Below are 15342 nucleotides of genomic sequence, written 5' to 3'. Positions count from 1 at the left end.
ATCAATTAAAAAAATCTTAAGTGAACTGAAATGTATCTGGATTCTCTTGTTTCACTTCACTGGAAAAAAGCTGCTTCCTTTCAAATTTATTTATTTTTTCTTTTTGAGTTTATCTGCCTCACAAATTTATGTTGAATGCTGGACATGTTGTATATGACAAGAGATACTGAGGTAAATGTTTTGTTTGTTTGTTTGTGACAGGGTCTCATTCTCTTGCCCAGGCTGGAGTACAATGGTATGATCATTACTCACTGTTGCCTTGACCTCCTAGGCTCAGGCAGTCCTTCTGCCTTAGCCTCCCGAGTAGCTGCGACTACAAGGATGCACCACCATGCCAGACAAGGTCTTGCTATGTTGCCCAAACTGGTTTTGAACCCTGGGTTCAAGCAGTCCTCCTACACTCCACCTCCCAAAGTGCTGGGATTATAGGTGTGAGCTACCTTGCCTGGCCCCAAATTTCTTAATGTCATTTCCCCCCCAAATTGCTGGAGTATTAAACATCTGTGCTATAATCTGACACAATCTAAGACTAATATTTTTTAACTTCTTATTTCCAAAAATAAGGATAACTAAAAAATCTTTTGATAAATAAGTTAGTTTCTCCTTTGCTAATTAATATTGGTGCTAATTAAAATGTCAGAATCCTTGACTTCTATTAAATTAGACTTGGGAGACCTGGCGTTGATTGTTATTGCCAACATGAAAGTGGTGCAGCTGTTCTACAGCTTCAATTTTTGATCAATGAGGTAAGGAATTTTTTTCTATTTAAAACACCTCCCCACACACAGTGTATTAATTGATTTAATCTTCTTAATATTATGATTCTAAATGCTTAAATATATTCATATACAATATTATTTATGGTCACATTTGTCACAAAATACTGAACTCCTATATTGGTGAATTTATTCAATTTTTTAAAAAGATTATATGTACTGATACTGTTATTGTGGCTATGTAGCATAATTTCGATTAATTATTTATATTTTCTTTAAAAACTACCTTTGGGCTTACAGAAGGGCATTTAGATTCCTAGCTTCCTTTCTTTTCTAATTGCAAAAGAAAAAATAAATGCTAAAACTTTCAACATAGTTCTTCCTAAAGTATACAAGTGGGATAATCGTTTTTATATCTGTGATTGATTTTGTAAACTATTAAAGATCACTTGTAACAAAATAATTTGGAAAATATGAAAAACATTTTGGGTATCTCAGGACCAGTATGGTTCTAAAAGGATCACTTTTGAAGAACACATTTAATGCTCTAGCTTTAGGCTCTATTATAGGGCAAACATAGACATTTTCAGCAACTAATGATAGTTGGGGAGCTTTTTGCCATATTAAAATGTAGAAAACATGCTATTTTATTTAAAATAATATTCATTTGTATTTGGTGGCATTGTATAAAAAGAATCTTAGTATGATTTTTATGGGTTATACTGAAGTATAGTTGCAGGAATATTTTCTTTTATTATAGATGTTTTCCTTTAGAATAGATGAAGATTCTTGAACTATAAGAAGCAAATTAAGTTATGCCAAATATACTTTTTAGGAAAAATGCATACTTTCCAAATACACTGAAAATTTTTACTAAGGAGAATTTTTATATGACCTGCATTCAATTTATAAAACTGAGTTGAATATTCACTTCTTTGTAAAGCTATATAGTATTTGTGTGGATAGTAGAAACAAAAATAATTAAACTTTATTTTCACCCCCAAAAATCCTTCAGTGGTCACAATGATACTGCAATAATTAATCCTCTCCATTAATAAATAAATATTTCTTGAACTAGTCTTTCTGACCATCCAAATGTGGTAGGTCACTTGCCTCTTCCAGTTTTAGCATTCTTAACCTTCCTGGTTGAAGTATGTGCACTTGTTCTTCCATGTATTTTTAGGATATATATATATATATATATATATAAGTCATTCAGTTTTCGAACAGTGAAAAATTTGGTAAATTTGCTTGTTTCTGTTTCACAGAAACCACAAATTAAGTTATTCACACACTTGTTTTATCTTCTTTTTTGTTCTAGGGTGCTTTGGTCAGTGCAAGTTCGGATGATACTCTTCATTTATGGAACCTTAGACAAAAAAGGCCAGCTATTCTTCATTCTCTTAAGTTTAACCGAGAACGGTAAGAACATATGAGTTAAACAGTATCTTAATGTATAGCGAAATTTCCTCAGCAAGTTTCAGGTTAACTTGACAGGCTTTTTAAAAAATAATCTCAATAGCCAGAAGTAATTTAATGTTTAAGCTTACTTTTATCATAGTTTTGTTCATAGAAAATGCACAGTTGATATAGAGTCAGTCGTCTACTAATGAGGAACAATCAAATTCTTTGTTCTTCTAGCTATAATCTAACACTTCAGCAATGACATTTTTTTTTCCTAGTCCAAGATACTGAAAACCCAGACCTAGAATTTAAAAGTCAAGTGAATAATAAAGGTATTTCCACAACTTTTGATCATGGCAGTTACATCCTACCTTCTAAATGTTTAGCTTTAGATATCCAAAATGTTGGTACTAACTGTTGAGCAACATTAAACATCCAAGATTAACATTTTCAAAGATGATAATTTGATCTTCCTGTTTTAGAACAAAATATTAATGATCAAAAACAGGAAATTTTATGAATGCATATGGGAAAAATTATTAGAGTTTATTTGCAATATACTACATTTCAGTGTTTCTAGTGTTGGATTCAACAAGACCTAGAACATAACACATGTCCACTTAAATGATAATCTACCTGAAGATGAAGTAAAATTTGTTATTTAACTCTATAAAATAATCTGATGTTTGTTCATCATTTGGGCAACAAACTCTTCGCAGTGAATGAAAAAGAACATTACAGGAAAATTTGATGTTAATGATAAGAAGAAAATCCCTTGAGAAGTAAATTTACATAGATTAGCAAGTACTGAAGGAGATGAAAAATGGAAGCAAGCAGTCTTTGGCCTACAGTACAAGATAGTTCTCATTTTATTTTCTTGAATGATAATGGTTTATAAGAAATCACCACTATCTGACCACAGCTTAATGAAGTATAGAGATGAGAAAAAGAAGGGTGGCAGTCCACAAATATTTTGCATTCTACCTCTGGCTTTTTCTTTTTCTTCTTATACATAATATACTGTCTAAATCATTAACCTTCAATATTCTGAGTAACAGTCATGTGTATTACATCTCAGTATTTTAGAATCAGTATCAGTGGAAATTTTTTCTATCCAGACTTTTGTAGGAGGAGGGGAATTTATATTTTAGACATTTGCTTAAACTATAAAGGACTTCTTTCTTCAGATTAGTCCTAACTTTGGTTATTTTAATTTAAAATTTAAGATAAGTAATGTAGCAGAAATTTCAGGATATTGAAAAATTTTAAGATTAGTCAAGAGTTGTTATACAATTCCTTTTTACTTACCACTAAAGATATTTTCTATTTAGATTACCATATTGATTTTATCACTCTCTGCTGGTAAGATTTTTTTCTTCTGTTTAAATGCTTTGAGTAGATCTGACCCTACAATTTTGTGTAGATGGACATTATGGGTTTTTTCCCCCTCACAATTAGATTGCTGAAGGGAATGTTTTTCTCCCTTTTATAGCCCTTTGTGAGTGAAGAAATGATTGGTGCTTATTATTTCTAATTGTAATTTTATTACCTCAGTTGAGGTGGATTAATTTATAGCAACATAAAAGAGCAAGCTGATAGATTTGGGACAAGCTTAAGTCATAGGAAGTTTGAAAACATTGTCTGTTTTAATGCTTATAAAAATGTGATATTTATCTTTTTGAATAAGATATATATATGTGACTTGAGAATATTTATTAACTACCACAGTATATTGAGGCAGGGAAAAGTATCTGTCAATGTATGATAAATGGAAGGTTAGGTCTATAAAGAATAATTTAACCAAAATATTTTTCAGAAAAGTCTTCAAACCTTCTGATATTGGCCATTTAACTATGTAAATTTTCTAAATATCCTTATGTTCATGCTCCTGGTATATAATTTATACCATAAAATTTAGCTTATTTTATTAGAGTACCTTCAGTCTTTGGTCTTACAAAGTTTGAAGGCAATAACAAGCATTTGATTGTTGATAAATAAGTTTATATAGTCTAACTTTCTGATGGATGATCCTGGAACTTCTTCCAAATACAGTCTTATTTTTATTTTATTTTATTTTATTTTTCGGCTCTGTGACTTTGAGTTGTACATTTCTTTTTATATAAATAAATTTTATTTTAAAGATGTGTGGTACAATTCAGGGTTAGGTATACAAGTAGATAGCATACAGATAAAGTTTGGACCTCCCTGTGGTCCCCACTTTGCCTGGTTTGAGGTATCAGGTACCCTTATTGATGCTGTGTCCCACCTCTCCAACCCCCGGCAATATCCCACTACTATCAGTCCCTTTCTTATCATATTATGGTAAATGTTTAGTGTCCACTTATTTTTTTTTTTTAGAAAGCATATAATTTTATTAGCATTTTATGTGCATTGAAATTCACAAAAAACAAGTGAAACCCAAAGAGGTGGTTAGACTCAAGCTTATATGCCATTTTTAACAAAGGAAAGGGGCTTGGGGTTCATAAAACAATACAATACATTTTGGGGAAGCAATTAGGAAATATATAGGGGAAACCAATGTCAAATAGGGATTATTTTTAGCAAGGATTTTTTTTTTTTTTCATTAATCAGTATTTTTTATTATGGTTTTGTGGGGTACAGTTAAGGGTTAGGTGTACAATGACGTTTCATTCAGGCACCCTGTAGATAAGAAGTGTTTTCCCATCCCCCGACAGATATTTGCTACTGTTAATCCCATCCCCCTCCCCCCCATAGTTTCCCAGTATCAACAACTCAAAAAATAACAGCGGCTGGAGAGGGTGTGGTGAAAAGGGAACACTTCTACACTGTTGGTGGGAGTGTAAACTAGTGCAACCTCTGTGGAAAGCAGTGTGGCGATTCCTAAAAGCTCTAAAAATTGACCTTCCATATGACCCTGCAATCCCCCTACTGGGAATATACCCTGAAGAACACAAATCACTCTATAAAAAAGATACCTGCACACGTATGTTTATCGCAGCATTGTTCACAATAGCAAGAACCTGGAAACAACCATGCTGCCCATCAAAAGAGGACTGGATTAAAAAAATGTGGTACATATACACGATGGAATACTACGCAGCCATAAAAAAGAACAAAATCATGAATTTCGCTGCAACCTAGATGGAACTAGAGTCTATAATACTGAGTGACCTCTCACAAAAACAAAAATCCGAATATCACATGTTCTCACTCATATAATGGACCTTGAACATCCAATGCAATACTAGTGTCCACTTATGACTGAGAACATATGGTACTCTGTTCTTTGTTTCTGTGATATATCACTCAGTATAATAGACTCTAATTCCATGCAAGTTGCTGAGAAGTCCATGTTTGTCCTTCTTTATAGCTACATAATATTCCATCATGTATATGTAACACATTTTAAAAATACAGTCCAGTTTCAATAGGCAGCACAATTTGTTCTATGTTTTTACTATTGTGAATAGTGCTGCAATAAATATGCTTGTGCAGGTATTTTATTTGTAGAATGATTTGAGTTCCTCTGGGTATATTCCCAGTAGAGGGATTGCTGGGTTGTGTGGAAGGTCAATTTCTGGTTCTTTTAGAAATCACCACACTGTTTTCCACAGATGTTGAACTGGTTTGCATTCCCACTAGCAGTGTAGAAGCATTCCCTTTTCTCCACATCCACGCCAGCATCTGCAGTTGCTTGTTTTATTAATGATGGGCATTCTGACTGGGGTTAGGTGGTATCTCAGTGTGGTTTTGATTTGCATTTCTCTGATGATTAGTAAGACTGAGCACTTTTTCATGTGTCTGTTGGCTGCCCACATATCTTCTTTTGAGAACCGTCTGCTCATGTCTTTTGCCCACTTTTTAATGGGACTGTATGTCTTTTTCCCTTCGGCACATTTGAGTTCCTTGTAGATCCTAGATGTCAGGCCTTTGTCAGAAATATGGTTGGCAAATATTTTTTACCATTCTGTGTGCTGTCTCCCGTCTCTTGATGTTTCTTTTGCTTCGCAGAAGCTTTTCAGTTTAATAAGGTTCCACTTGTCTGTCTTATCTCTTATGACATGAACATCAGGAATTTTGATCAGGAGTTGATTGCCTAGTTTGATTTTGTAAGGGTGTCTGCTGTGTTTTCTAAAATTCTTATAGTTTGAGGTTTTACATTTGGGTCTTTGATCCATTTAGAATTGACTTTTGTGTATGGTGATAGGTAGGGGTCCTGTTTCAATCTTCTGTCTATGGCCAGCCAGTTTTCCCAACACCGTTTACTGAATAGGTTCTCCTCCCCTCAGTGGTTGTTGTTGGAGACTTTGTCAAAGATGAATTGGTTGAGAAATTGAGTTTTTCCTTTCAGAATCTCCATTCTGTTTCATTGGTTCATATGTCTGTTCTTGTACCAATACCAGGCTATTTTGATTATTTTAAACTTATAGTAAAATTTAAAGTCTGGATGTGTGATACCTACTGCTTTGTTTCTGTTGCTAAGGATTGCTTTGGTCATTTATGTTTCCTTATGGATTTCTGTATTGCCATTTCCAGTTCTGAGAAGAATGATGTTGGTAATTTAATGGGTATTGAATCTGTAGATTGCCTTTGGTAGGATGAACATCTTAACAATGTTGATTCTTCATATCCATGAGCATGGAATATTTTTCCATTTGTTTGCGTCTTCTTGGATTTCTTTGAGCAGTGTTTTGTAGTTTTCATTCAAAGGTCTTCATTCAAAGATCTTTTACTTGTCTGAGGTGTTTCTGTTTTTGTGTGGCTATTGTGAGTGGGATTATGCTTTTTATTGTTCTCTGCCTGTTTGTTGTTGGTGTATAAGAATGCGACTGTCTTTTGCACATTTATTTTGTACCCCGAGACTTTGCCAAAGTCTTTTATCAATGGAAGCAAAGTTTTGACAGATTCTCTTGGATTTTTGAAGTATAGGATCATATAGTCAGCAAAGATGGATAATTTAACTTCTTCTTTTCCTTTTTGGATACCCCTAATTTCCTTGTCTTGTCTAATTACCTAACTAGGACTTCCAATACAATGCTTAACAGGAGGGGTGAAAGTGGACAACCTTGTCTTATTCTGGTTTTCAGGGGAAATGCTTCCAGTTTCTGTCCATTATGCAATATGTTGGCTGTGGGTTTATTGTAGATGGTGCTTACTATTTTGATGTATGTTCCTTCTATGCCTCAGTGTTTGAGGGTTTTTATCAAGAAGGGATCCTGGATTTTATCAAAAGTTTTTTCCACATCTAATGATATAATGTAGTTCTAGTTTTTACATCTGTTGATGTATTTAATTACATTTATGGTCTCACATATTTTAAACCAGTTCTATATCCTGGGAATGAAGTCTGCTTGGTCATGGTGGATGATTTTTGAGATATGTTGTTGGATTTGATTTGCTGAAATCTTGTTGAGAATTTTTGCATCTACTCATAAGGGATATTGACCTGTAGTTCTCCTTTTTTGTTGGATCTTTACCCGGTTTGTGTATCAGTGTGATGTTAACTTTGTAAAATGATTTGGGAAGCATTCTGTCTTTCTCAATTGCTGAAATACTTTCAATAGGATTGGTATTGGCTCCTCCTTTATGTTTTGTAGAATTCTGCTAGAAAGCCATCTGGTTCAGGAGTTTTTCTTTTTTGCTGGTAGTTTTCTTGTGACAGAGTCAACTTCCTTGGTTGTTATTGGTCTATTTAGGGTCTCAATGTCTTCTTATTTCTACCTTTGGAGGTTGTATGATATCAGAAAGTTCTCATTTTTTTCCAGGTTATCAAGTTTGTTTTCGTACAGGTGTGCATGGTAATCTCTGATAACCTTTTGTATTTCTTCAGGGTCAGTTGTGATTTGATCTTTTGCATTTCTGATTGTGTTTATTTGGACTTTTTCTCTCTTTCGTGGTCATTCTGGCTAGGAATCCATCAATCTTGTTTATCCTTTCAAAGAACCAGCTTTTTGTTTTGTTGATTTTTTTCTATGATATTTTATCTTCTATGTCCTGTATTTGGGCTTTTACTTTGTGATATGGATTCTTCACTAAGGTTAGGGTTTTGGTGGTCTTGTCTTTCCAGCTTCCTTAGGTGATTTAGGCTGTTAACTTGTGATCTTTTTGTTTTCTTAATGTGTGTTTAGAGATATAAACTCCCCACTTAGAACTGATTTCATGATATCCCATAAGTTTTGGCAAGATGTTTCTTCATTTTCATTTTTTTCCAGGAATCTTTTAATTTCAGTTTTGATTTCTGTGTGGATCCAGCAGTTGTTCAGCACCATGCTGTTTAGTGTCCATGTCTTTGTGCATTTTGGGTGAATTTTGTTGGTGTTGATATTTATTTTTATTTCACTATTGTCTGAGAAGGTGCATGGCACTATTTCAACCTTATGGAAATTGTTTATGCTTCATATGACTGAGGAGGTGATCAATCTTGAATACTTTCCATGTGGTGATGAGTAGAATGTATATTCTGTGGTTGTTGAGTGGAGTGTTCTATAGGTATCTATTAAGTCCATTTGGTCAAGTGTCAAGTTAAGGTTCCATATCTCTTCATTCATGTTTTATCTCAGTGATCTATCTAGGGTTATTAGTGGGCTATTTAAATCCCCAGCTGTAATAGTTTTAAAGTCAATATCCTTTTTTAGTTTACTTAGTAGTTGCTTTATAAATGCTGGTGCTCCTGTGTTGGGTGCATATGTGTTTAGGATAGATATTTCTTGTTGATGGATTGAACCTTTTATCATTATTTAGTGTCCTTCCATATCTTTTTAAATTTTTGATAGCATAAAGGTTGTTTTGTCTAATATTAAGATTGTGACTCCTGCCTTTTTTTGTGATACATTCACCTGGAAATTCATTTTCCATCCTTTAACTTTAGTCTATGTGCATTCCTTGTGGTGAGATGAGTTTTCTGGATGCAGCAAACTTATTGGGTCATGGTTTTTTAATCCAGTTTGCCATTCTGTGTCTTTTCAGGGATGCATTTAGTCCATTCATGGTCAGGCTGATTATTGAAATATGACCATTTATCCCCATCATGAGGTTCTTACAAAGTTTTTTCTTTGCTTTCTTTTAACTTTTGGGTTGATATGTGTGTGTGTGTTTAAGTTTGCAGTCACAATGTATTCTTTGTTGTTTCTGTGTTCTTCTGTTCTCTTTTAAGTGCATTTTTTTTTCTTTCGTCTGTGCTTAATTCATTTTTAAGCATCTCCTGTAGAGCTGGTCTGGAAGCTGCATAATCTTTTAGGGATTGAATGTTTGAAGAATTTTACTTATCCATCACGGATGAAGCTGAGCTTGGCTGGGTATAAAATCCTTGGTTGAAATTGTTTATCTTTGAAGACTTTGAATATTGGACTCCAGTCCTATCTAGCTTGTATTATTTTTGCTGATAGTTCTGCTGCTATTGGTTTTCCCCAGTATGTAGTCTAACCTTTCTCTCTTGCTGCCTTTAGGATTTTTCTTTTGTACCTACTTTGTGTGGTTAATTACTATGTCCAAGAGTTGGTTTTCTAATTTGATGTCTTGTGGGATTCTCTGTATTGCTTGTGTTTGGCTGGTCACATCTCTGGTGAGATGGGGAATATTTACTTGGGTAACCTCCTGGAATAGTTGCTCCAAGGTCTTCTCTCTTTCCCTTTCTTCTTCTGGGATACCAATTAAGTATAGCCTCAGCCTCTTGATATAATTGCACATCTCTTGGAGGCTTTGTTCTTTCTTTCTGAGTTTTCTTTCTTTCTTTTTTTTTTTTACAGATCAGGTTAGTTCCATGTTTTGGTCTTCAAGTTCTTAGATTCTTTCTTCTGCTTGATTAATTCTGCTTTCCTTACTTGTCATCTTGTCATTTATTTCCTGGATGAAATATTTTATGGTCAAAATCTCTGTTACAAGTTCTTTCAGTGTTGCATTTTGTCTTTCTTGAGTCTTATTCACTGTTTCCATCCATTCCCTAATCACAGTTGTATTCTGGGACCATTTGTTGGTGACTTCCATTGTTTGGGCTTTGAGATCTGATTTTTCAGGCATTTTCTCTTTAATACACAGGGAATTACCTGTGTTCTTCCATTGATTTTTTTTCCTCATCTGTGACAGATCTCTTTCTTTTCTCTTTAGTTCTGTTATTCAGTGGTAGTGGGAGAGGCTTTCACTTCTGATGTTTGCTTAGATCTCTATTCTTCCCTGATCAGGGCTCTGAATTTTTCTATTTTGAAACAGGACTATGAATGGGAACCTTTGCTGTTTCCTGTAGTTTTGAGAGTTGAATATGGTGGAGGATAGGGAGGGAGGATTCAGTAACTAATTGCAAATCACAGTATTCACTGATTATGGTATGGGTTCTCTGAGACCTATTCTCTGAGACCTACTCCCACTCTATATGACAATGCAATGGGTACATTTGTGTACCCCTGAGTCCAAGATATGGTAACAGAAATGAGGAGAACAGAGAAAAATAGGATGAAATAAGATGTACAAAATTTAAAAAAAAAACGCAGAAAAACAAAAGCAGAAACCAAGGCAAAAAGCAATTAAACACACACACAAACACAAACCAAAACAAACTGGGAAGCAAAACAAAAGAAAAGAAAAACAAAAAACAGAAATACTGAACACACACACACACATACACACATACACACACACACACACACACACACACACACACATACCTGACACAAAATGAAAGCAGAAGAAAAAAAGAAAAGAGAAAAAAAAAGAATTCTAACCAAACCCTCACCCATACAGTCACACACACATTAAACTAAAAAAAGAGAAGAAAACAAAGAAAAACTGAAAGATGAATACTCAATTATTCACGTACACACTTAAACAGAAAACAAAAAGCAAAAAAAGAAAGAAAGAAAAAAGAAGAAAGGTGGGGGGAATGCAGATCGAACCCTCACATACATATTCACTTACAAAAGAAAAAAAAAATTTTTTAAAAACTAAAAAACCCCAAACAAAAAACCAACCTGTCCTCTTGTGGCAGGTTCTATAATTGTTCCTCTCAGCTGCTCACAGGTAAGCCCCTTTGCTGTTGCCTGTGGAGCTGTGGTCTCATTCACAATATCCTCAGTGTCCAGCCTGGGAAGGGGGAGGAGGTGGTGGGGATGGGTGGGGCTTCCTTCCTTCCCTTCTCTGCTGGGGAGGTGTGGGATTACCTCTTCCCCATGTGCTGGTGTGGTAGGGGGCATCCCAGCCAGGCTTATCCTGGAGTATAGTCCTCCTTTCGGTGTTGACATGCAGGCCCCACCTAGGTTTGTCCCTCTCAGTCATCCCCAGTGGTGTGGTTCTGATGTTCAGAGGATTGTTGGGGAAGAGGGGGTTGGGTTAACCCTTGACTGACCGCAGATCTCTTTGAGGGTCTTCCTCATCCTTTTCTGGTCACACCCCTTGTCCCACAGCTGAATCAGGGGTGGGGTGTCTGAGACTCAGCACTCATCCTGATCCTCTGGAGTTTGTGCTTTCAGGATATTCCCTGTGGTCACAATCAGCCTATGAGCAGTTAATCTGCCAGTCACAGAGATCAGGTCTATTGCACCATGGTAAGCAAGTCGGAGCACTTTTCCTGCCCAGTTTTCAAGGTGGTGGCAGGGTGCCTGTTTTATCTTCTTCAGTGATGCTCAGCTTCTGGGCTCCCTCACTGTGCTCCCTCCACAGCCCTTGCTGCTGGTGTTTGGCAGGCACTGCAGTGGTGAGGCAGAACCTGGAGCTGGCAGTCACTCCTGGCAGCTTCTTCCTGGGAAGAGCTTTGCTAATTAAAAAAAAAAATGTTGTGCAGCTTCTGCACACCAGGAAGTACTAGGGTCGTAGTGGAGCAACTGCGCCATCAGCCGCTTCACCAGGAGAGACCTGAGTCGCCACTCAGTCAGTCACTCACATGCTAACTCACAGACACATACACAAAATTTTCCATACACTCACTCACTCACACTGGGACTCACATAGTCCAACTGGCTCCACTGCTATCTTCCTCCTTTCCTCATTGCTATATCTTATTTTTATTTTTTATGAGTATATATCAAAGCTTTATATAAGTTTATTATATAAAAGGTTTGTGGTAGCCCAATTCAAGCATTAATTCTTGGAACACTTGATTTTTAAAAAGTGCATGGTTAGATATTGTTAGACTAGATTAAAATTGTGCGTTCAAGATCACTATACTATTGACTGACAGCTGACAATAAACTTGATGCCTAGGTAGCTTGTTTCCAAAAACAAGTGTTTCCCAGTTAAAGTTAATCTGAAAATTGCTTAGGCATTTTGTTAAGAATGTTCATTTTTCACAGAAGAAGATTGTGAATTCTACCTTGCAAATAGGTTCTATCCTGATCAAGTTTGAAACCTTAAAAAACAAAGTCATTTAATTTATTTAATCTTTGTAAATTTGTTTTAGTCAAGGGGAAGGTCCATCCATCTCATTCCACTTTTACATTAAATCTGTTCATTTATTTTCATTTTTTATTTCAATAGCTTTAGGTGGTACAGATAGTTTTTGGTTGTATGGTTATATGGTTACATTGTATAGTGGTGAAGAAATCTTGGCTTAAGAGCCCAGCAGCCAGCACCCAGGAAGAGAAAGCCTGCTTGCAGAGAGCACCTGGCGGGTGCTCACTACCAACAGCTGGTGGCCATCTTCCCAACCAGATCAGAAAGAATTACCTCCATGCCCTGTGTGCCTACAGGGAAGATTCCAATCCTCCTCCATGGTGGGGCCCTCACTCTTTTTCAAGAGCAGAGTGTGGACTTGAACAGGGAGGGAGTGACACAAAAGACAACTGAAGGCTTTCTTGGTGGGACAGTTTCTGGGCTGCAAACTGCAGACTGCAGATGGGGGCCCTCATCCCTCTAGTTGCTCTCCACAGAGAGCTAGCAGTAGGAGCTGAAAATTAACATGACTATATTAACAATGGAAGAGAAAATCTATAGTAGACAAACATGCCACAGGATGGAGCAAGGAGCAAAAATGAATGTTCCTTCCTCTCTCACTGAATGACCTACATTAAACCTATAGGTCCTGCTCCTATAGATTCCTCCCTCTCTCACTGAATGACCTATATAAAACCTATAGGGTCTTGCTCCGCTTGGACCCTATAGGTTCAATGAATGTTCCTACAGGTTTAATGAATGTTTAATGAATGTCCCTATAGGTTTAGTGAATGTTCCTCCCTCTCTCACTGAATGACCTATATTAAACCTATAGGGTCCTGCTCCACTTGGACCCTAGCACTTCCTGGGGTACAGAAGTTGAGCACCATTTTTTAAAAAAGTAGCAAGGCCCTTCCCAGGAAGAAGCTATATAAAACCCTTTCTGGGCCCTAGAACAAAGGGTCAATGAGTAGCTTCAGAGCAACAAAACCAAAGTGGAATTATAGACAGGGAAGTGAGGCCTTTCACAAATGAGGAAAATGAAAAAATATTGGCAACCCTCAGAGTCCTAAAGAGACAGCACCCAAAAAGCAGCTACCAGAGTGCAAAAATTGGAAACTCTCAGAGCAACCTGCTCCAGATAAAAGTCACAGAAATCAGAGAGTGAATGGCTAAAGTGAACAGAGAGACTAGAAGCAAAACTTACCAAAGTCATATAGGAAGTAAAAGTAGAGGTGGTCAATTTTTCCATCCTGCAATAGTGGAAATGAAGAACTTCATTCTGGAAATTTAAAACACAGTAACAAGCATGGGAAACAGGATCAATAAGGCAGAGGAAAGAATCTAAGAGCTTGAAGAAAAAAATATGGAATTAACCAAGTCTGTTAAAAACATTAAAAATAGCTCAAAAAGAAGGAGCAAAGCCTCCAAGAGATGTGGCACTATGTTAAGAAGGGAAATCTACATTGGATTGGTATTCCTGAAGCAGAAAAGGTAACTGAGAATACCATGGCACAAGCATTCCATTAGATCATCCTAAAAACTTCCCACATCTCTCTAGAGAGGTGATCATTCAAGCACAGGAAATTCAGAGAACTTCTGCAAGGTATCATATGAGAAAATCATCCCCAAGACACATAGTAATTCACCTCCACAAAGTAAGCATGAACAAAAAAATCCTAAAGGCAGCAAGAGCGTAAGGCCAGACTACTGACCGAGGAAGACCCATCAGTATTGCTCCAGACTTATCTGCAGAAATAATAACTACAAGCCAGAAAGAACTGGAGTCCAATTTTTAATGTTCTTAAAAATAAGCAATTCCATTCAAGAATTTTCTACCCCACCAAGCTAATTTTCATTAGTGATGGAGAATTAAAATTCTTCCCATACATACAATACCTAAGAGAATATGCCACCTTCAAACCAACCCTTCAGGAGATGCTTAAGAAGCTATTAAACAAACAAGCAAAAACGTACGGTCATACCCATCATAAAAGTACAGACAAGCAGAGTTAACAGAGCATACAGAGCACTTATGAAAATGAAAATACATATATAAATATAAAAGTAAAAAGAAAGCAAAGCAACCTTCTAAGAGCCCTATGACAGGGATAAACTCTCACATTTCATTAGTCACTTTGAATGGACTAAATATGCCACTGAAGAGACATAGAGTGGCAGACTAGATAAAAGAGCATGATCCAACAGTCTGCTGACTCCAGGAAACTCATCTCATAGCAAAGGACACCCATAGGCTCAAAGTTGGTGACTGGAAAATGGTCTTTCAGGAAAATGAAAAACATAAGAAAGCAGGTGTAGTTATCCCATAACAGACAAAGCAGACTTCAAACCATCAGAAGTTTAAAAAGACACAGAGGGACACTACATAATGATAAAAGGCTTAATTTACCAGCAAGAAATATTCATCATAAACACATATGCATTCAACACAAGAGCACCAAGTTTTATGTAAAAACTACTAAGTAAACTAAGAGAGGACATTGACACTCACACAATCATAGTTGGAGACCTAAATGCTCTGCACAGCTCTAGATAGATCATCAAGGCAAAAAAATCAAGGAGATCTGGAATCTTAACTCAATGTTCAATCAAATGTATTTAAGACATCTGCAGAACACTCAGCATCTACAGAGTTCTGCTCATCAGTACATGGAAGATACTCCAAGATTGACCACATTATCAAACATAAATCAAGCATGAAGAAATTTCAAAAGATTGAAATAATACCATTCATCTACTCAAATCACAGTGAAATAAAAATAAATATCACTGCCAGCAAGATCTCCCCAAAACACACAAAGACATGGACACTAAACCACATGCTGCTGAATGACTTCTGAGTCAACGTGGAAATCAAGACAGA

At 36.2% G+C, this 15342-nt stretch overlaps 1 protein-coding gene across 1 annotated transcript in view; it reads left to right on the top strand.

Annotated features, from left to right (window-relative positions):
• Positions 1–664: 664 nt before the first annotated feature.
• Positions 665–15342, top strand: part of LOC103271679 (syntaxin-binding protein 5-like) — a gene marked incomplete at its 5' end in the record, with an annotated part of 83995 nt that continues 69317 nt past the window's right edge. The window contains 2 exons of the mRNA XM_008069167.1: positions 665–746; positions 2038–2138. Of these exons, the coding sequence (XP_008067358.1) occupies positions 665–746; positions 2038–2138 (183 nt within the window). The remainder of the gene's footprint in view (positions 747–2037; positions 2139–15342) is intronic.

This window comes from Carlito syrichta, unplaced genomic scaffold (genome assembly GCF_000164805.1).
Source record: "Carlito syrichta isolate Samal-C Ts95f unplaced genomic scaffold, Tarsius_syrichta-2.0.1 Scaffold311840, whole genome shotgun sequence".
Classification (NCBI taxonomy): domain Eukaryota; kingdom Metazoa; phylum Chordata; class Mammalia; order Primates; family Tarsiidae; genus Carlito; species Carlito syrichta.
Note: the sequence above shows the minus strand (reverse complement) of the source record. Positions and strands in the feature narration are given on the sequence as shown.